The sequence below is a fragment of the Schistocerca gregaria genome, chromosome 6 (genome assembly GCF_023897955.1).
Source record: "Schistocerca gregaria isolate iqSchGreg1 chromosome 6, iqSchGreg1.2, whole genome shotgun sequence".
NCBI classification, from domain to species: Eukaryota; Metazoa; Arthropoda; class Insecta; order Orthoptera; family Acrididae; genus Schistocerca; species Schistocerca gregaria.
In genome coordinates, this window is record NC_064925.1 from 490,901,478 (window position 1) to 490,924,806 (window position 23,329).

Genomic DNA, 23,329 nt, shown 5'->3' on the forward strand with positions numbered 1-23,329 from the left:
GACATTTCCAGGGCCAGATGTGGACTTTGATCACAATCTATTGGTTATGAACTGAAGATACTGCAAAAAGGTGGGAATATAAGGAGATGGGGCCTGTATAAACTGACTAAACCAGAGGTTGTACAGAGTTTCAGGGGGAGCATAAGGGAACAATTGACAGGAATAGGGGGAAAGAAATACAGTAGAAGAAGAATGGGTAGCTTTGAGGGACGAAGTAGTGAAGGCAGCAGAGGATAAAGTAGGTAAAAAGACGAGGGCTAGTAGAAATCCTTGAGTAACAGAAGAAATATTGAATTTAATTGATGAAAGGAGAAAGTATAAAAATGCAGTAAATGACGCAGGCAAAAAGGAATACAAATGTCTCAAAAATGAGATCGACAGGAAGTGCAAAATGGCTAAGCAGGGATGGCTAGAAGACAAATGTAAGGATGTAGAGGCTTATCTCACTAGGGGTAAGGTAGATACTGCCCACAGGAAAATTACACATTTGAAGAAAGAGAACCAATTTTATGAATATCAAGAGTGCATATGGAAACCCAGTTCTAAGCAAAGAAGGGAAAAGAGAAAGGTAGGAGAATATAGAGGATCTATACAAGGGTGATGTACTTGGACAATATTGTGGAAATGGAAGAGAATATAGGTGAAGATGAAGTGGGAGATATTACACTGTGTGAAGAGTTTGACAGAGCACTGAAAGACCTAAGTCAAAACAAGGCCCGGGGAGTAGACAACATTCCATTGCAACTACCGACAGCCTTGGGAGAGCCAGTCCTGAAAAAACTCTACCATCTGGTGAGCAAGACGTATGGGACAGGCGAAATACCCTTGGAATTCAAGGAGACTATAATAATTCCAATACCAAAGGAAGCATGTGTTGACAGATGTGAAAATTACCGAACTATCAGTTTAATAAGTCACAGGTGCAAAATACTAATGTGAATTCTTTACAGACGAATCGAAAAACTAGTAGAAGCTGACCTCGGGAAGATCGGTTTGGATTCCGTAGAAATGTTGGAACATGTGAGGCAATGCTGACCTTCAGACTTATCTTAGAAGAAAGATTAAGGAAAGGCAAACCTATGTTTCTAGGATCTGTAGACTTAGAGAAAGCTGTTGACAATGTTGACTGGAATACTGTTTCAATTTCTGAAGGTGGCAGGGGTAAGATACAGGGAGTGAAAGGCTATTTACAATTTGTACAGAAACCAGATGGCAGCTATGAGTCAATGGGCATGAAAGGGAAGCAGTCATTGGGAAGGGAGTGAGACAGGGTTGTAGCCTCTCGCCGATGTTCTTCAATCTGTATATTGAGCAAGCAATAAAGGAAACAAAAGAAAAATTTGGAGTAGGTATTAAAATTCATGGAGAAGAAATAAAAACTTTGAGGTTTGCCGATGAGATCGTGATTCTGTCAGACAGCAAAGGACTTGGAAGAGCAGTTGAAGGGAATCCGCAGTGTCTTGAAAGGACGATATAAGATGAACACCAACAAAAACCAAAATGAGGATAATGGAATGTAGTCGAATTAAATTGGGTGATGCTGAGGGAATTAGATTAGGAAATGAGACACTTAAAGGAGTAAAGGAGTTTTGCTATTTGGGGAGCAAAATAACTGATGATGGTCGAAGTAGGAAGGGTATAAAATGTAGACAGGCAATGGCAAGGAAAGAGTTACTGAAGAGAAATTTGTTAACATCGAGTATAGATTTAAGTGTCAGGAAGTCGTTTCTGACAGTTTCTGTATGGAGTGTAGCCATGTATGGAAGTGAAACATGGACGATAAGTAGTCTGGACAAGAAGAGAATAGAAGCTTTTGAAATGTGGTGCTACAGAAGAATGCTGAAGATTAGATGGGTAGATCACATAACTAATGACGAGGTAGTGAATAGAATTAGGGAGAAGAGTAGTTTGTGACAGAACTTGACAAGAAGGGACCAGTTGGTAGGACATGGTCTGAGGCATCAGGGGATCACAAATTTAGCATTTGAGGGCAGCATGGAGGGTAAAAATCGTAGAGGGAGACCAAGAGATGAATACACTAAGCAGATTCAGAAGGATGTAGGTTGCAGTAGGTACTGGGAGATAAAGCAGCTAGTTCAGAATAGAGTAGCATGGAGAGCTGCATCAGACCAGTCTCAGGACTGAAGACCACATCAACATTGCACGATCATACAATATTTACATGCTATGAGGAAGGTTCACAAATTGGATGTGTGGGTACCGTATGCTCTAAGCCAAAATCAGTCACAATGATCATATGTGCACCTGTACCTGCTCTTCATCAATTGGCTCATGAACAACACTGAACATTCCTATGTTTTACCATTACTGCTGATGAGAAGTGCTGTTCTTGTGCTAACGTAAGAAAAAGAAGTGAATGGTTGAGCCCAAAGAAAGCAGCAACTTTCCATATCAAGACATGCACGCATCCATGAAAGATAATGTTATGCCGCTGGTACTGTATGGTGTACTAAAAATTGCTTCCCTGATATGTAACAATCACTGCTGACATTTATTGTCAACAGCTGAGACATTGTGCAGACACAGTCAAAGAACAACCAACAAGACAGTGTGAAATGATGCTACTCCACGATAATGCCTACTGGCGTTATGCTAGACTGACAATCACTTTACAAGAGTTGCACCCATCGTATTCAAGTGATCTTGTGCCCTCAGATTTTTATCATTTCTGCACTCTATCAAACAACCTTCAAGGAACTTCCTTTCTGAATGTAAATGCACTCTGACCATAGCTCAGTGAGTTCTTTGCCTCAAAACCAGGTGATCTCTAGTCATAGAATGAAAAATTATCCCAGTGTTAGCAGACTGTTGTAAATAGTGAAGGAGAATATATTACAGATGACTGAAGTCTGTTAGGTTTATTAAAATGTTTGCCAAGTATAATGATCAACACTTCAATTGTTTTTGTATTGTACTGTCTTTTGTTACACTGAAAAATGTCATCAGGGAACATTAATTGTGCTTGTTGTTGTTGTTGTTGTTGTTGTTGTTGTCTTCAGTCCTGAGACTGGTTTGATGCAGCTCTCCATGCTACTCTATCCTGTGCAAGCTGCTTCATCTCCCAGTACCTACTGCAACCTACATCCTTCTGAATCTGCTTAGTGTACTCATCTCTCGGTCTCCCTCTACGATTTTTACCCTCCACGCTGCCCTCCAATGCCAAATTTGTGATCCCTTGATGCCTCAAAACATGTCCTACCAACCGATCCCTTCTTCTGGTCAAGTTGTGCCACAAACGTCTCTTCTCCCCAATCCTATTCAATACCTCCTCATTAGTTACGTGATCTATCCACCTTATCTTCAGTATTCTTCTGTAGCACCACATTTCGAAAGCTTCTATTCTCTTCTTGTCCAAACTAGTTATCGTCCATGTTTCACTTCCATACATGGCTACACTCCAAACAAACACTTTCAGAAACGACTTCCTGATACATAAGTCTACATTCGATGTTAACAAATTTCTGTTCTTCAGAAACGCTTTCCTTGCCATTGCCAGTCTACATTTTATATCCTCTCTACTTCGACCATCATCAGTTATTTTACTTCCTAAATAGCAAAACTCCTTTACTACTTTGTGTCTCATTTCCTAATCTAATTCCCTCAGCATCACCCGATTTAATTTGACTACATTCTATTATCCTCGTTTTGCTTTTGTTAATGTTCATCTTATATCCTCCTTTCAAGACACTGTCCATTCCATTCAACTGCTCTTCCAAGTCCTTTGCCGTCTCTGACAGAATTACAATGTCATCGGCGAACCTCAGTTTTTACTTCGTCTCCATGAATTTTAATACCTACTCCAAATTTTTCTTTTGTTTCCTTTACTGCTTGCTCAATATACAGATTGAATAACATCGGGGAGAGGCTACAACCCTGTCTCACTCCTTTCCCAACCACTCCTTCCCTTTCATGCCCCTCGACTCTTATTACTGCCATCTGGTTTCTGTACAAATTATAAATAGCCTTTCGCTCCCTGTATTTTACCCCTGCCACCTTTAGAATTTGAAAAAGAGTATTCCAGTCTACATTGTCAAAAGCTTTCTCTAAGTCTACAAATGCTAGAAACGTAGGTTTGCCTTTTCTTAATCTTTCTTCTAAGATAAGTCGTAAGGTCAGTATTGCCTCACGTGTTCCAACATTTCAATGGAATCCAAACTGATCCTCCCCGAGGTCTGCATCAACCAGTTTTTCCATTCGTCTGTAAAGAATTCGCGTTAGTATTTTGCAGCCGTGGCTTATTAAACTGATAGTTCGGTAATTTTCACATCTGTCAGCACCTGCTTTCTTTGGGATTGGAATTATTATATTCTTCTTGAAGTCTGAGGGTATTTCGCCTGTCTCATACATCTTGCTCACCAGCTGGTAGAGTTTTGTCATGACTGGCTCTCCCAAGGCCGTCAGTAGTTCTGATGGAATGTTGTCTACTCCGGGGGCCTTGTTTCGACTCAGGTCTTTCAGTGCTCTGTCAAACTCTTCACGCAGTATCGTATCTCCCATTTCGTCTTCATCTACATCCTCTTCTATTTCCATAATATTGTCCTCAAGTACATCGCCCTTGTATAAACTTTCTATATACTCCTTCCACCTTTCTGCCTTCCCTTCTTTGCTTAGAACTGGGCTGCCATCTGAGCTCTTGATATTCATACACGTGGTTCTCTTATCTCCAAAGGTCTCTTTAATTTTCCTGTTGGCAGTATCTATCGTACTCCTAGTGAGATAAGCCTCTACATCCTTACATTTGTCCTCTAGCCATGCCTGCTTAGCCATTTTGCAGTTCCTGTCGATCTCATTTTTGAGACGTTTGTATTCCTTTTTGCCTGCTTCATTTACTGCATTTTTATATTTTCTCCTTTCATCAATTAAATTCAATATTTCTTCTGTTACCCAAGGATTTCTAGCAGCCCTCGTCTTTGTACCTACTTTATCCTCTGCTGCCTTCACTACTACATCCCTCAGAGCTACCCATTCTTCTTCTACTGTATTTCTTTCCCCTACTCCTGTCAATTGTTCCCTTATGCTCTCTCTGAAACTCTGTACAACCTCTGGTTCTTTCAGTTTATCCAGGTCCCATCTCCTTAATTTCCCACATTTTTGCAGTTTCTTCAGTTTTAATCTACAGGTCATAACCAATAGATTGTGGTCCGAGTCCACATCTGCCCCTGGAAATGTCTTACAATTTAAAACCTGGTTCCTAAATCTCTGTCTTACCATTATATAATCTATCTGATACCCTTTAGTATCTCCAGGGTTCTTCCACGTATACAACCTTCTTTCATGATTCTTAAACCAAGTGTTAGCTATGATTAAGTTGTGCTCTGTGCAAAATTCTACTAGGCGGCTTCCTCTTTGATTTCTTAGCCCCAATCCATATTCACCTACTATGTTTCCTTCTCTCCCTTTTCCTACACTCGAATTCCAGTCACCCATTACTATTAAATTTTCGTCTCCCTTCACTATCTGAATAATTTCTTTTATTTCATCGTACATTTCTTCAATTTCTTCATCATCTGCAGAGCTAGTTGGCATATAAACTTGTACTAGTGTAGTAGGTATGGGCTTCGTATCTATCTTGGCCACAATAATGCGTTCACTATGCTGTTTGTAGTAGCTTACCAGCATTCCTATTTTCCTATTCATTGTTAAACCTACTCCTGCATTACCCCTATTTGATTTTGTGTTTATAACCCTGTAGTCACCTGACCAGAAGTCTTGTTCCTCCTGCCACCGAACTTCACTAATTCCCATTATATCTAACTTTAACCTATCCATTTCCCTTTTTAAATTTTCTAACCTACCTGCCCGATTAAGGGATCTGACATTCCACGCTCCGATCCGTAGAACGCCAGTTTTCTTTCTCCTGATAACGACATCCTCCTGAGTAGTCCCCGCCCGGAGATCCGAATGGGGGACTATTTTACCTCTGGAATATTTTACCCAATAGGATGCCATCATCATTTAATCATACAGTAAAGCTGCATGTCCTCGGGAAAAATTACGGCTGTAGTTTCCCCTTGCTTTCAGCCGTTTGCAGTACCAGCACAGCAAGGCTGTTTTGGTTAATGTTGCAAGGCCAGATCAGTCAATCATCCAGACTGTTGCCCCTGCAACTACTGAAAAGGCTGCTGCCCCTCTTCAGGAACCACACGTTTGTCTGGCCTCTCAACAGATACCCCTCCGTTGTGGTTGCACCTACGGTACGGCCATCTCTATCGCTGAGGCACGCAAGCCTCCCCACCAACGGCAAGGTCCATGGTTCATGGGGGGGGGGGGGGGGGGGGGTAATTGTGCTTGCCAAGAAATATGTAGATTGGCTTATCACCTGGTACCAGTGTTGACAGTGGTTTGGATATTGAATGTAATTCTGACAATTTCTTGTTTCCAGCTGTGTAGAAAATTCCTGGCATTTCATTCTTGAATTGAGGCTACTGCAATAGACACACAACTTATCCATTTTGCAATAACTACAGTTGAATGAAGACTAATTGTAATTAGCATTGCAATGCTATCTACAAAGATGTAAATCAGTGAACAGTGTTAGTCCAGATAAAGCGTTCTGTACCAAATGTTCTCGAGCCTTGCTTCCTATTGCTTGTTTTTCTGAAGCTCATAATGCCTTTTTTCTTTTGTACACTAAGTGTAGATTGCCAGCCACTTGTCACTTGGGTGGCGTAATTGATTTACAGGGAAACTAATGCTTTGTGACAACCATTGCAAATTCACTAGGAAGAAAAGAAAATGTGTGATATCTATTATCTAATGTCAAACAGCAATTGGAATTAGACCAACAGCATTTGTTATTTAATGCACAAACTAAATTATTGCTGTTTGTGTTTGAGTCAATTTAGTTAAGCCCTGTCCCTCTCTGCGCGTCTCCGTGCAAAACTTGTACAGAAAGCAGTTTGCAGTTACAGGAGTCAGAACATGAAAGTGAAGTAGTAGTTGAGAAATGAGTGAGAGCATTGTAGCATATCTCTGTTACTCAGTATCTACATTGAGCAGCCACTAAGGAAATGGAGAAGTTTGGAGAGGAAATTGAAGGACAAGAAATAAAAAAGTGAGGCTTGCCAATGATATAGTATGTATGTGTGATGGCAAATGACATGGAAGAGCAGCTGAATGGTATGGATAGTGGTTTGAAAAGGAGTCAACTAAAGTAAAATAACAGCAGCTGAATGTATTCAAATTAGGCAATGCTGAAGAAAGCAGGTTAGAAAATGACACTAAATGTAACAGACAAAATTTGTTATCTGGGCAGTGAAATAACTGATGGCTGAAGTTGAAGAGGATGTAAAGTGGATACTGACAATCAGAAAAGTTTCTGGAAAAAAGTTTAACATCAAATAAATGTTTAAGTATTAGGAAGTTTTTTTCTGAAAGTATTTGTCTGCAATATAGGGTTGTAAGGAATAAAAGCATTTGAGATGTGGTGCTGTAGAATATTAAAGGTTAGATGTGTAGAGTGGATAGCTAATAAAGTGGCACTGATCTGAATTGGCAAGAAGAATTACATGGCACATCTTGACTGAAAGCAGCAATTGTGAGGCGTCAAGGAATCATCAATTTGGTAAACGGAGTGTGGGGGTGAAAAGAGATATCTAGAAGATACCAAAAGAAATAGAAGAAATATGTGCTGACTGTGATAAAGTAGGTTTCTCTACGAAGAATTTGTCTAAAATAGTATCAGTGAGGAGCTTGTTTGAACTCTGGATATGGCTCTTAGAAGAAGAAATGGATAAAAGATCACAAAAATCTGGATTTCGAATACTCGTTTTGAAACAACCACAACTTGCTGAAGACACTTGCAACAAGTTCACCTGCTCAGAAAATAAGCAGTCTAATAAAACTACATGAAGTTGCTGGCTGAATTATCTCTGTCAAGATCTTCTAGATACAGGGCATGTACAAAGCTTGTAAAGCAGGAACTTGAAAGAGCGAGAGACATTCCGAAACATGCAGAACATGCAGAATATGCATACTCGTTCAAGGATGGGGATGTTGCTAATAACATGGATCGTGTGTATAATGAATTTCTGTTGACTACTGGGTTTTACATGTAACAGTTTCTGATAGTTTTCTTCCACAGCATGCTAAAGACTGGGTGGATTACAGAAGATCTGAAGGAAACTAAAATAATTGCAATCCCTAGGTCAGGAAGACCAAGAGATAAAACATAGTCATCAACCTATAATTTGCCTTAGTTACTGCTATGAACTGACCTAAATAATGATGCTAAATTGAATTGGTAGCAAAATTATGGGCTAAATTGCTGTAGTAAGAGTCCACCTTTTGAAGAGGTTAGAGTTGATAATGAATCATCCTCCTATAACATTGCCTTTCTTTAGAAATAACAGGTACCATGAATACTAAAAGATTCTTGCATAGGTTAAATGTTGAGGAAGTTTGTAAACTCTTTTGCTTTGTAAACTCTTTGCAAATTGAGAGTACTACAGTATGTCAAGCATCTGTGTACTGTACACTGTGTCCATCCCTTAATGCAATGGGTCCTGAAGAGGCTGTCACTTGATCACCCTTGATGGAGCCACTGTGATGTTTGTGGGTTCCTGGTCACAATGGTCTGACAGGAAATGAGGCTGTTGCCAAGGGTGCAGTCTGCATACCTCAGCCTGCTAGTTCTTACATTCCCTCCAATGATCTCTGTGTTGTCTTCTGTCAGCAGGTGGTGTCACTTTGGCATCACAATTGGTCCTCCTTTCACAGGCTTTCACAAGCTCTGGCTTATTAAGCCTCTCCCAGAGGCTTGGACAACCTCCTCTTGGTCCTCTCACCATGAAGAGATCATTTTAACTAGGTTGGTTATTGTGCACTGTATTTTTAGCCGTCACCATGTAAGTGGTGCTGCCCCACCACTTTTTGCACATTGTATCAAACTTTTGACTGTCTGTCATTTCCTTATGTAATGCCCTTTTTTTTACCTCTTACATTCCTGTTTATATTTGCTATCTGCGTTATTGGCCATTTTAGCAAATGATGTGCGGACTGTTGACCGCATTTTACTTTTTATCTGTCATAGCAATATGGCAATGGCCATTTAATTTTTAGTTCTGGACCTCAGTTTCTCTATGGTGTCTTTCTCCATGTCCCTGTTTTTAGCTGTCTTCTCTTCCATCGATTGGGATTGACATGTAGTCATTTTTAACTCCTGTCTTTGTATTTATGTTGTAGAGTTTTAACAAGGGTGGGTACGACCCTACTTGTTTTTGCACACAAACAAAAATAAACAAAATAAAACTGTGACATGGGGTTCTACTCCACTGTACACAGCTTATGTGGCAATGGTCCGGTTTCACAAATTTGTTTGTTCTTAGTCCATTTTTCTTAGACAAGGTGACACGCTGTGGGCCTGTTATGTGTACAGTGATGTCTACCATTATAAAGCCTTTTTTGTGCAATATTTGATTCCACATTTGCAAGAACACAACTGTGTGTACACCACTATTTTCATGCAAGACGGGATGACACCACAGTTTTTCTGCTGGGTGAAAGATTTGCTTTGAGAAACCTAGGTAACAACTGTATAATCTCTAGGCAGTTTAAAGATATGTGGCCTTCCAAATCTCCTGACCTAAATTTGTTTGTCTACTGTTTGTGGAGATATCTGAAAAAGAATGTCTACCAGGGATGTATCAAGACTCTTCCTGATCTGAAGGATAGCATAACACCACACATCACTCTTACTACAAGGGATATGCTGCAAACAACTATCGATCATGCCATGTTAAGGGTGAAGCATGTGGGTGAGTGGGGAGACCATATTGAACACAAGTTGTAGCTTGTGACCATGTTCTAAGAAATGTGCCAGAATCACTGTTATGTGTTTGATCGTTCCTTTCCTTTTCTTGGACCAACACCACTTTCTGACGGCTTACAGCACCATATTTTCATCTGGTGGCAGAAAGCGGAACTACCATTTTTTCCATGTACTCCACGAGTGCACTGATTAAGGAACACCTGCAAGGTTTCAGTGTCCTCTGATGTATACAGCCCTCACTGCAACACTCGGAACACAGTCACTTTAATTGTAATCACTCGGTACTTTACAGTAGATGTTTCCAACTAATCTGATTTACAGAAATTGGCAACTGAACCAATCCATTTCCATATGGCTCTGTACTCCATCCAATTCGTTTCAACTTACATGCTGCAAATATCCCTTGTAGTGAAAGCAGAAAATTTGCTTATGCATATAACCTAGCCATTGGCATGCATATAGTTCATATAGAAAACTGTAAGGAAATTGGCAGATATGTCAGTTTTGTGGCAGTGCTATCATAAGTGGCGAGAGGAATCCCATCTCAATAACACAAGACTACTGCCAACTGAAAATCTGTTTCATGTGAAATCCTGTTAAATACAACAATGCCTTGAAGTATTTGGGTGTTGCACTTGACCAATATTTCAGCAGAAATACACGCCCGGAAAAATATCCTCCAAAAGCTGAGAGATAAAACTTGGGGTAAATGGTTGCAATGCTCCGTTGCTCTTGGATTGGGATCAGTGTTTAGCATAGTACAATATTACATAAGGAAATGGCAAACAGTCAAGTTTGATACAATGTGCACAAAGTGGTGGGGCAGCACCACTTAAATGGTTTAACAGCCACCACACCATTAAACTCAATACCCAACTTGGTACAAAGATAGTTAAAAATTCATACGTAAAATTTCAGGCTGTATAAGAATTACAGAAACTTACTGGCTACCAGGTGTAAGCTATTATGATGCTATCAGTAACCCATTGATGGTATAGAGAAAGCTTTGTTACATGAGTATCAGAAGAATGCCATGTACCGGGTACTCACAAGGAGATGTCAAACATACCAGTTACAAATGCTCTCCTGGAACAGCATACTACTTTGGTAGATTCAATTTGATCACTAATGTACACTGTGATCAAAAGTATCCAGACAACTGGCTGAAAATGACTTAAACGTTGGTGGAGCCTGCCATCGGTAATGCTGGAATTCAATATTGTGTTGGCCCACCCTTAGCCTTGATGACATCTTCCACTCTCGCAGGCATATGTTCAATAAGGTGCTGGAAGGTTTCTTGGAATGGCAGCCCATTCTACACAGAGTGCTGCACTGAGGAGAGGTATAGATGTCGGTCAGTGAGGTCTGGCACGAAGGTGTTCCAAAGCCTCCCGAAGGTGATGAATGGTATACAGGTCAGGACTTTGTGCAGGCCAGTCCATTACAGGGCTGTTAATGTCTTGTAACCAATCCACCACAGGCTGTGCATTATGAACAGGTGCTCGATCGTGTTGAAAGATGCAGTTGCCATCCCCAAATTGATCTTCAACAGTGGGAAGCAAGAAGGTGCTTAAAACATCAATGTAGGCCTGTGCTGTGGTAGTGCCACACAAAACAAGGGGTGCCAAAGCTCCCTTCACGAAAAAAATGACCACATCATAAAACCACCGCCTCTGAATTTTACCTTTGGCACTACACATTGCTGGCAGATGACAGTGTGGGTATTCGCTATACCCACACCCTGCCATCAGATCGCTACATTGTGTACCGTGATTTGTTACCCCACAAAATATTTTTCCACTGTTCACTAGTCCAATGTTTATGCTCCTTACACCAAGCGAAGCATCATTTGGCATTTACCGGCATGATGTGTGGCTTATGAGCAGCCACTCAACCATGAAATCAGTTTTCTCACCTCACGCCTAACTGTCGTAGTACTTGCAGTGGATCCTGATGGAGTTTGGAATTCTTGTGTGATAGTCTGGTTAGATATCTGCCTATTACACATGACGAGCCTCTTCAACTGTCAGCCGTCTCAGTTAAGATGAGGTCATCCTGTACACTTTTGTGCTGTACATGTCACTACACGTTTCCACTTCACTACCACATTGGAAACAGTGCACTATGGATGTTTAGGAGTGTGGAAATCTTGTCTAGAGACATATGACACAAGTGACACTCAATCAGCTTACCACGTTCAAAGTATGAGTTCCGCAGAGCACCACATTCTGATCTCTCATGATGTCTAATGACTTCTGAGGTCGCTGATATGGAATACCTGGCAGTAGGTGGCAGCACAATGCACCTAATATGAAAAAGTATTTTTTTGGGGTGTCATACTTTTGACCACATAGTGTATTTTGGATATTACCGTTGCCTATAAATTTATGTTGTAGAGCTGGTCCTGTTATTTAGTTCCAGCTAATAATCTTCTTCATGCTTGGATCATCTTACCTGAAGATTTCATGAATTAACTGGAAAAAGAGCTCATTTCTTTCCTCAAATCACATAGAGCTTTCACAACCAGACTTCCATTATTTCAACTACATATTGTCAAATATTCCATTAATGCAGTGTGGTTTACAATGAACACCAGACTTCTTCTCTCTGGTCTATATACAAAAAAGTGAATTACATTACATTTCATTCATTGCTAATACATGCACTCTTATTTTTCCTTGGTGGGCCATCGTAACACCTTCTATCAGTGACTGCTTGGAATAACATGTCTACCACAGCAAGTGATGTCCATTCACCACTCGTGCCCATAGGAGGCACCTCCTGCATATATTATTGGCTCTGCATATACAAAGCATAGCGACAGTGTTTTGCTCCTCTCTAGCTCAATTTATTTAAAATAAGTTTCTCTCTCTATATTCACATGAATATCTTCAGTTTATCGAAGTGCATAAGAGTGCACCATAGTATTTCCTAATAAAATGTCATGTTACACAAAAAGATTTTGGGCAGTCCTGAGCTTGGGGGAGGGGTTCAGTTAGGAGCGTGCCACCATTGGAGAAGCTGGCAATCATGGGTATTTTCTTGCAATGAGCCAATCATTAACTTCGCAGTCTGCGTCTACCAAACATAAATGGAATGAAGCTCCAGATTCAAAGACCCTCCCAGGTGCACCATGGTTCCTCGTAGTTTCATATTCTGAAGACAGTTAGTCCTTTGCAATGGTAAATCCATTTCTTATTCGGAAAGGTGTTTATGCAATTGTTTGCCCTGTGAAATCCTGCTCTCATTTACACAATAGCACTTTGGTTGTAGAGACTACTTCAGATTCTCAAGCACAACTGCTTGCCACTTCACTTGTCCATGGCTATCCTGTTCATGTCGAGGCCCATAGAACTCTGAATTCTTTGTGTGGTGTTATTTATACTAGGCTGTTCAATGGTCTGACTGAGGCAGAAATCCAAATGTACCTCTCTGATCAGGATGTCATTGCCATCCAATGGGTGAGAAAGGTAGATGCATCCTTAGTTCCTACACACACTCTTTTTCTCACCTGGAATTCCTCTCAAAAATCAAAGCAGGCTATGAAGACATCAGTCTGACCGTACATTCTGAACCTGATGCACTGCTACCAGTGTCATCATTTCAATGACAGGGATGTGCATGAGGATGATTGTCTGCCTCCTCCTCCTCCTCCTCCTCCTCCTCCCTGCTGTATCAACTGTAATGGCAACCACACTGCCACCTCTCAAAATTCCTCCTGGGCCGAAGTCATCTGCTACACAACTGGCAGGCCGAAAAGGACAGAAGGAATACTGCAGCGAGTCTTCCTCAGCCAACTAGAAAGGCTCCAAGAAGTCAAACAAAGGCAAATGGTTCTCAGCTTTGTCGACTCATAGATCCTCTTAAACAGTGTTGCCACATGATACCCTCACCTGCCCAATCTGTGTGTCACCAGTGCGCATTGCCAGCACTTTTTCTGCCCTGGACTCTGGACTCTGCGTCCTGTAGCAGTGGGTATTTGAAGGCTGGCACTTGGCAGCAGCCAAGCTGACACCCCCCCCCCCTACATTTTTCCCTCCTCCCCTTTCCTCTTTATGACTCTTCTTCACCCTCAGGGGCACAGTATTGATTTGCTGGGTACGGGCTTGGTGACCTCGGGGTTCCTGAGCTGGGGTCCGGTAAGTGCCACCAATCCCCCATCACCAAATAGACTCTGGGCATGCTTCAACGACCATTGTGCGACATGGCGGTGGAACATTGTGTGTCTCAGGGAAAGGGGGATCACAAGAACAGGATAAACCTCTATAAAAAAACCTTCCCAATCTCAAGGTGTGCCGTGTGCTGATGGTATGCATGGCTGTTGAAGTGGAACAGTCATTAGCGGGCAACCTGTGGTGAACCTGCTGTAGCTCAGTTGTACAAGGCTCACAAGGCACATGGGGCTCTGTTGAGTAGACCCTTATTTCCCTAGCTGCCTGTGGGACTGAAATGGAACCCTTGAAATCATCTGCTCCCAGCGGGAAGGATGTACTGCCTGGGAATATTCACACCCATTTGTCGAAAAAGCATGAGAGAGGCTAGTCCTCCTGATACTAAGAATATTTTGGACGACAGTAACTGGGCTCATGGAGTCATGAATAACGTGCTTCTGGTGATAAAGAGGAAAGAGGGGACATATGAAAAAGAGGTCCCCTTTTATATCCATAAGTGTTTGGGAGGCCTTGCTGGAACATTAAAATCTATACAATGATTGTGTAATGGCTCATTGTTGGTCAAAACTAACAGGTCAAACCTGGTAGACCTTCTTAAAAAATCACAGAAACTGGGAGACTCTGATCTCATTTTTGAGACACACACCTCTCAACTCCAGTAAGGGCATTGTCACATGCAAGATATCGTGGACATGGACATAGAACTGAAACAAGAATGAGCATCCCAGGGAATAGTCTATCTGGAGCAATGAATGTGTAGGAATCGTGGAGCAACTGAAAAGATTGCCACTTTCATTGTCACAGTCAATTCTCCGACACTGCCGGAACATCTTATGGTGGGATTCCTTCAGCTTAATGTTTAACCGTACATTCCAAACACTATGCAGTGCTATAAATGCTAGCGTTTCGGCCATACAACCGTGAGTTGTGGAGGTGAAGCAATCTGCGGTAACTGTGGAAAAGCCGCTCATGACGCTGGGACTGAGTGCCCATCTCTGGCAATCTCCATCAACTGCTCTGGAAACCACCCAGTCTGAAGCAGAGACTGTTTATGCTGAAGAATGCAAAATACAGTAGATAAGTGACCAAGCGGATCCCCTATGCCAAAGCCACAATGAAAACGCTGCCATTGCCACCTCATATTCTTTCATGGTGCAGAAACCTATTCCCAAGGCAGAAGCTTTGACAGATGACACCAAGTGTTCCTGTACCCTCCACAAGCACCTGTACTTGCTCGTGTACATGTCAAGGGAAAAAGAGTAAGGACAAAGCAATCCAGGCAGCTGCACCAGGAAAGACTAATAACAGTTCCGCAGAGAAGGTACAAGTAAAGCAGAGGGCCTCTCAACGCCCCCTTTCCTCCTCACCCTCGAAGCGACAAGGTGCAGGGAAAGGCTCACATTCACGTTGAAAGCTGTCCGGAGTGCCGTCAGATGTCACTCTTTCTTGTCTGACTGATGAGGAGGATATCAAGGAGTTAGATGCCTTGGATCCAAGCAGCCGCTCCACTCCCCATCGCTCTTAAAGTGCTTAAACTCCCTGCTGCAAAGATAGAGGTAAATTGAAACCACACCGATGACATGGCCTCTGTACTACAGTGGAACATGAATGGGTTCAGGGCTCATGTGGAGGAACTGAAACTCCTAGCACAGGAACATCCCTTGTGCTTTTGTTTACAAGAAATGCATTTCAAAGGTACAAATGTCCCTGTGCTACAGGGATACACAATATACAGCAAGGTTTACTTTGGGGGAAGGGGCCAAGGGAGGTTCAGTGTTTCACTGATGCGCACCACTCCTCTGCTCTCCCCTTGACTTCTGACCTGCAAGCCGTTGCAGTTCAAATTCATGTGTCGAAGGATCACAGTTTGCGTACTGTATTTACCTCTGCAAGATGCACTAGACTCTGAGCCTCCCATGGATCTTATCGCACAACTCCCGTCACCATTCCTCCTCCTCCTCCTCCTCCTCCTCGGAGACTTCAATGCCCATCATGTCCTCTGGGGCTCAACCAATAATTGCCCTTTTGGTCAGGTTTTGGAGGGTGTTGTAATGTAGCAAGAGTTGTGCATCCTCAACATGGGTATTCACATAGATTTCTCTACTGCTAATGGGTGATTCTCAGCCATCAACCTCTCTTTCTGTTCTCGTGCCCTTGCTCACTGTTCACTGGGAGGTCATTGTTTTCCTTCATTCCAGTGACCACTTCCCAATCTGCCTTCACCTACCAAATGGCTCACCATCTGAAGTTAAGCCCCCAAAATGGATGGACAGCAGGGCTAACTGGATGCGTTTCAGCCAGCTCGCTGTGTTCAAACATTGCAACAGCATCCAAGGATGGTTAGACCACATCTTAGGAGTGAGACATCATGCCACTGACCTCTCCATCCCACAGTCCTCAGGTCATTTTCCTTGCAATTGGCTTTTACCACATTTTTCTTTCTTCTGTATATTTGTGTATCATACATTTTGCACATCAGGTTGAGTGGTTTTGTTGTGGTTGACTTTGCCAAGGAGCTCAGTTCTGAGGGAGTATCGTCTTATCGCATGTTCTCCGTTTAGGTTCAAGTCTCCCAGTGATCTGTTAAATTCTTTTCAGTGTAGTGTCTCCCATCTTACCTTCATTTAGTGCCTTGTCCTGTTCATTATATTTCCACTGTCTAGCTCTTGTATATATTGTTTCCACATTTTAGTGCTCCCTTCTTTGATTATTACTGATTTGCCATCTGAGCTCTTGATATTCACACAGTTATTTCTCTTTTCTCCAAAGATCTGTTAAATTTTCCTATGGGTGGCATATATGCTTTCCTAGTTAGACATACTTCTACAGCCTTGCATTTTTTTTCTGTAGCCATTCTTACTTGGCAGCTCTTCAGTCACCATTTTTTTTAGACATATGTGTTCCCTTTCACTTGCTTCATTTGCTGCATTTTTGTATTTTCTCCTTTTGTCAGTTAAATTTAATACATCCTGTGTTAGCCAAGGATTTCTATCAGGCCTTGCTGTCTTGCGTATTTGGTCCGCTGCTGTCTTCTGTTTCTCTCAAAGCTACCCATTTATCTTCTTTTGTATTCCCTGTTTGTCAATTGCTGCCTAATGATCCCAGTCCCAATGAGAATTTTTCTCTCCTAATGTGTTGAATAATTTACTTCATCTTGTGTATGTTTGTTAAATTTCATAGTCTGTATAAACTTCTATTAATGTGGTGGATATTAGTTGAGTCTCTTTTGGCCAGAACTGTGCATTCACTATCTTGATTTTCTTTTTATACATACTCTAACAGAAAAATACATTCAATGTGTATGGTTTTTAGGAATAAACTGAAAATTAAATGCTTTCCACCAAACTGGTACCTCATCTTACAGTCCAATATGATCAGGAAACTAGATGGACAGTGAAACAAAAATAGCATGTTTGAAGAAAAAGAATTTTTGGCAAGTGTAAAAGGCATACAAAAAAATTCTAAGGACAGTGTTCCAAATGTTGTTTGTTTATTTAGCATAAGGTGAAAACAGTGATCATAAAGTTAATGTAAGAAATACTTAAAAAATTAAAACTGTCTTACTAGATATGAGTCTAATACAGCAGGTCACTCTGTTGTTAGTATAAGTGTTTGGTTTTAGCTACAAATAAGGAAATATGCCTCCATACTCAGTTTCTGATAGTGTGTATTGACAGTAACTCCACTCTGTCACTTTAATATTAGTTCTGAACATAAGTGAAGCAGATAGATGGGCAGTCAAGAAGTATTTGTGGGCTAAGGTCAACAATTACTGACTACACACTTCTTAAAAACAAAAAGAAAGAATCCGTATACGCTTAGTTCAAAAGTAAAGAATACGTAAATTTTTGTGGTGGTCTGGACTACTAAGCAGCATAACGACTTTCAGGTAGCCAGTAGTCGTTTTACATAAAACGTGAAACTATCTCTCTTTAAAAAAGAAAAATTTAGGACTTTCCTAAACGAATTGTGTTCATTGAACATTTTTGATACAACTAACAGAAAATTGTAGGTTTCTCATTTTACTTTCTTTCAGGTAAAATACCCGTTGAGGCCAAATTTCCTATGTGGGACAGTGACTCCTCGGATGCGATTAGTCCTAGTGGACTGGTTATTTGAGGTACAGGTTCAGTTTTCTTTACTATCAGAGACGATTTTGCTGGCAGTAGCTATCATAGATAGATACTTACAGGTAAGAAACATTTTGTATTCAATACACTTGTAATTTTGAAAGTTGTCTTTATGGTGAGAGATAATTGTGTGCCTTGATATATGTAGTGTTAAGTCAGTGACATAAGTAATACATACATACATACATACATACATACATGCGTATATATAAATACTCTGGACCCAGGTGATTTATTGTGAGATATTCAGAAAAAGAAGACATGATTGGGAAAACTTAGATTCGGACCATTCTTTGTATGGTTTATTATGTCCTTAACTCTACATAGATACACCCAATATAGAAAAATTCCAAAATCAGTTGCAGATGTAATGCACAAATACTGGAGAACAGAGTTGAGACTTGTAATTGGATAGCTAAAAAAGCTACTTGGCAAGTGGCGGCAGCAGCAGCACACACACACACACGTAAAAGGAGGTTATAATTAGGCATGCGTTTGGGGCCAGTGGCTACTTCAGGCAGAAGGGTTGAAGGGAGAGCAAGATGGGTGAAGGAAAAGAACTGGAGAGGCCTAGGAAAAGTGGTAGATTTTGGGGAAAGTCAACCAGGACAGCGGGTCAAGGGGGACTTACCAGATGGGATGAGAAGGAAGGTCTCTCCTTCTCATCCTGTGTTGTAAGTCTCCCCTGACTCATTTTTCTGAGTGACAATTGTAAAAATCTAAATCACTGCATTTAATTTGTGAGACTATGGAAAGTCTGTGGGGAGATATGGGATGTTGTGGGGCACATACGAGATTTTATGCTACTGACATTTCAGATCTGTTAAAGTATGATGGAAGCCTTTGTCAATATTCTCCAGCATCACAAAATTCTTGGAATATCATATGGCTTCTGGTATGTGACAGGGAGAACTTGTATGAAACACCCTTTATTATGCAATTAAACAAATAACTCAATGTACACAAAATACAGCACAACTGCATGACATATAAAAATATGTACACAAATCCTCAGTCCTTAAAATAAGTATGTGTGGGCATATATACTCTGAGCACACAACAGAAACATTCCAAAAATAAATTCAGCAGTTGCTTCACCTATAAAACAATGCACAAACTATGTCTCGAAACAGCAGAATGCCTTCACTAACCATGGTGGCTAATGACATGCAGGGAGCACTGAATGATAGGCCACAGCCTCACCATATATTCTCTCTCCAGTAAAAACTCTGTTTGGATACAGATTATGGAAAAAAAATTAAGCACCTTGTATTTAAAGGAACAAGGAATAAGAGCTTACACGAGGAGTAATAGGTAAAAGAAGGGAAAGGTAACCACTTACATATAGAAGACTGATACATGGTGCACAGAAATGAAACAGAAAAGTTAACACTAACTTTTGAGTTCTATTCACACACACAAATGTACACGCTTGTAGTAGCAGCGAGACTGATTACTGAATATCAATTATTGAAAGCAATTGCCTGGGTAGATGGAAGTGGAGAGGAAGTAGGAAAAGAAGCACGAGGCAAGGAGGGAATAGCAGGGTAGTGTTAGGCAGGTCTTTCACCAGATAACTTGGTGACTCACAAGAAGATGAAGTGGAGGAGGTAAAGAAAAGGAGGGAAAGTGATGATGAAGAGGGCACAGGGAGGGGAGAAATTAAGGAAAAGGGGTGGAGAAAGGGGAAGGGGTGGAGGAAGAAAACAGTTCGTGATATGGAAGGGGAAGGAGTAGGGTGGACAGAAGAGAGAAGGGAAAAAGCTAAGGTGAAGTAGTGAGAAAGAGGTTGTCAGAAGTTTAGGCCAGAGGAATTAGAGAGACAGTTCCCATCTTTGTAGTTAAGAGTAACTTTTGATGGAATGGAGTATCCAGATGGCCCTCGTAGTGAAGCAGCTGTCGAAGTTATTAGTGTTATTGCATGCAAGATGTTTGGCCAGTAAATGACAAAGTTTGCGGTTTACCACAATTTGCCAGGACCATTCATCTGAGTCGACAGTTGGTTACATGTCGCGACCAAATAGAATGCTGTACAGTAATTGTAGCATATGGCATATAACATGCCTGCTTTCACATGTGGCCCCATTGGGTAGAAGGTGACTGACTGACTGACTGACTGACTGACTGACTGGACTGTGGTAAGAGGTGGTGAGCAGATGTATGAGACAGGTCCTGTACCTGCGTCAAGCATAAGGGAATGACCCATGGGATGCAGAAATGCAAGGAGGATTGAAGTAGGGATGGCCAAGGATATTCTTGTAGGTTTTGTGAGTGGCGGAACATTATATCAGGTAATGCGGGTAGGATTTTGGGTAGGATGTCCCTCATCTCAGGCCACAATGAGAGGTAGTCAAAGCCCTGGTGTAGAATGTAGTATTGCTTTCAAGACCAGGGTGTTACTAGGTGATAGAGGACTGCTGGTCGGTGCCTGGTTAACAGGGTTATTGGTCAGAGGAGGAGGTGGCAAGGGAGATCTGTTAATGGGTGAGTTGGGTACAATTTTGTCTGTCAGAGGATCTAGTAAGGTTATCTACATATTTCGACAACTGCTGCTTTCTACTGCAGATGTGGCATCCATGGACGATGAGGTTGTATGGAAGAGACTTTTTGACATGGAATGGGTGACAGCTGTCAAAGTGAATGTACTATTGGTGTGCTGGATACGGATGGACATATTTATGGAGCCGTGTGCGAGGAGATGGAGATAGACATCTAGGAAGGTGGCTTGTTGTGTTAAAAAGGAACATGTCAAGTAGATTTTTGAATAGATATTAAGGCTATGGTGGAAGAAGCAAAGGTCATCTCTGCCATGAGTCCAGAACACAAAAATATCAATGAATCTGAACAAGCTAAGGGGGTTTTAGATATTGACTGGAAAGGGAGGATTCCTTCAGATGGCCCATAAATAAGTTGCTGTACAATGGTACTATGTCAGTAGCCATGGCAGTACCACAAATTTATAGATCTGACCTCTGAAAGGGAAATAATTATGGGTCAGGATTGGTTGGCATGGAGGATTAGGAAAGAGATAGTGGGTAGGTATCAGAACGATGTTGGTAAAGGTAGTGTTTGATGGCAGAAAGGTCATTGGCATGGTGGGTGTTGCTGTACAAGGATGCCACATACATAGTGACCAAGAAGGAGCCTGGCATTAACAGGACAGGAACTGCAGAAAGGCAGTGAAGGAAGTGAACATTGTCATAAATGTAGGATGGTAGGTTATGGACAATGGTTTGGGGCTCCTGGTCTAACAAAGGTAGAGTTTGTTCAGCGCAAGCATTGTACCCAGCAACAATGTGATGACCAGTAGTGACACCTGTGGAGTTGAGTTTGGGGAGCAGTTAAAAATCAAGAGTGCAAGTGTGAGGAGGAATATAGATTCAGGTGTCACATTTGGGATAGATCCAAGGCCTTGTGGAGCTGCTGGAGATCCTTTAGGACTTCCTGGATGGGATCATGGTCATAAGGTTGTATATGGAGGTGGTGGAAAGTTGGAGACCCTCAACCACATAGTCAGCACAATTAGTGACCATTGTGGTGGAGCCTTTGTCTGAGGGAACGATGATAAGGTGTGGATTAGTTTTCAGGTTATGGGTGGCTCTGTGTTCCATAAGAGTGATGATGGACTTGCTGGGGAGGGATTTAGGAAAGGAAGGTGAGGCCATGTTGGAAGTGAGGAATTTCTGAAAGATAACAAGGGGATGACTGGGTGGGAGGAGAAAAGGATCACAGTTGGAAAGAGGTTGGAATGGTTTTAAACAATGTGATGTGTGATGAAGGAATATTTCTATTGCAGAGAATGGGTAAAGGAAAGAAGCTCCGGACATGTCCAGGATGGCTGAATTTAGGTTTTGGACTAGGAATTACAGGGACTGCTGCTAGTCAGAATTTTAGCAGAAAAGTTACAACAGTGTTATAGGATAAGTGTTCAGAACTAGTGTGTTTCACAGAGGGTGGAAAAAATTTTTGGGGATGTGGGCGGCACAGTAGCTCAGCAAGGCAGGGTTGCAGAGCTGTGAGGAGTTAAGGAGGAATGGGAATTGCATTAGAGTGGTAGGCTTTTTCTTATTTAGCTATAGGTAATCTCTTGCGGTCATAGGATGGGACTAGCTGGGATAGCTTACTTATGTGGACCTCTGAATGCTGTTCGAACTGGTGAAGACAAGATTTTCTGTTACTGAAATAACATTCAGGAAGTTGTGATCACAGAGAATAAGGATTTTGTGGAAGGAGTAGGTGTCAAGTATGGTTTGAGCTTGGACTGTATGATTATGAAGGTCCAGATTGGTGTAGGTGGACTGATGGAAGTGGAAAAAGTGAAGATTCTTGCAACAGAGTGGACAACAGCCTGGGGTGCCAGTTTTGATGATAAGCCCATTAGGGGGGAGATATTGTGCCAGACAGGATTTCAGAAAGGGGATGTATGCTTGGAGCTTTTCTAGGACAAAGGAGAGTTTTGGAATTGGTTGAGGTAGGAGCAGCTGGGATTCATCTTTGGATGGTCGGGAGGCAAAAGGAGTGGCTGAGGGAGGGGTAAGTTGAAAATTTATTGTTAAACTGTTATAATGGATGAAAATGGTACCTGCTGAATATAGAGCTGTGTAAGAAGTTATAAGGAAGGTCAGGAAATGTTTTCAAGAAGCAGGAGGTAGTAGCAGCATTTGCAAATAGATATGCCCAATCGTAAAGTGACATTGGATGGTACAATGTGGTCACAGATTAACACACCTGATTCACTAACAGTTAAGTTGGGCAGCATGGAGTTGGTTGTGGTGAAAATGTGAAAAAAGCATTGTAATTAAATGTCCAAAAAAGGGTCAGCTGCTGCAAGAACAGTACGTTGTAGTGTGCCACTCATTAGTGTGATGGGCTATTAAGAGAGCCTTTGACAGACATCATCATACCCAGCTCATCCATAAACAAATCTCCCTTGCCATCTCCTCTGACATGAGTAACTCTGTTAACAAGCATGGACCAAGCACTCCCTTAATCACCAAGTATCACCCTGGCCTTCAAAAGCTCAACTGCATCCTCCACAAGGTCTTCATGATTTCACACAGTTACCCGAGATGAGAGAGAACCTACCCAAAATCTTACCCATATCCCCGAAAGTAGTGGCTTGCCACCTACCCAACCCACAGAATATCCTTGTCCATCCCTGCTCCAATTCTGCTCCCCATGGATCATTCCTTTGTAGTTGGCCCAGGTGTGGAAGACCTGTGTCATACATACAATCA

General features: G+C 41.6%; 1 protein-coding gene across 2 annotated transcripts in view; it reads left to right on the plus strand.

The window, feature by feature from the left end:
• LOC126279072 (G2/mitotic-specific cyclin-B-like) overlaps positions 1 to 23,329 on the plus strand; it is a 73,327-nt gene that overhangs the window by 19,833 nt on the left and 30,165 nt on the right. For both annotated transcript variants that reach the window (XM_049979529.1, XM_049979530.1), the window contains exon 4: positions 17,999 to 18,154. In XM_049979529.1, coding sequence (XP_049835486.1) covers positions 17,999 to 18,154 — 156 coding nt within the window. The remainder of the gene's footprint in view (positions 1 to 17,998; positions 18,155 to 23,329) is intronic.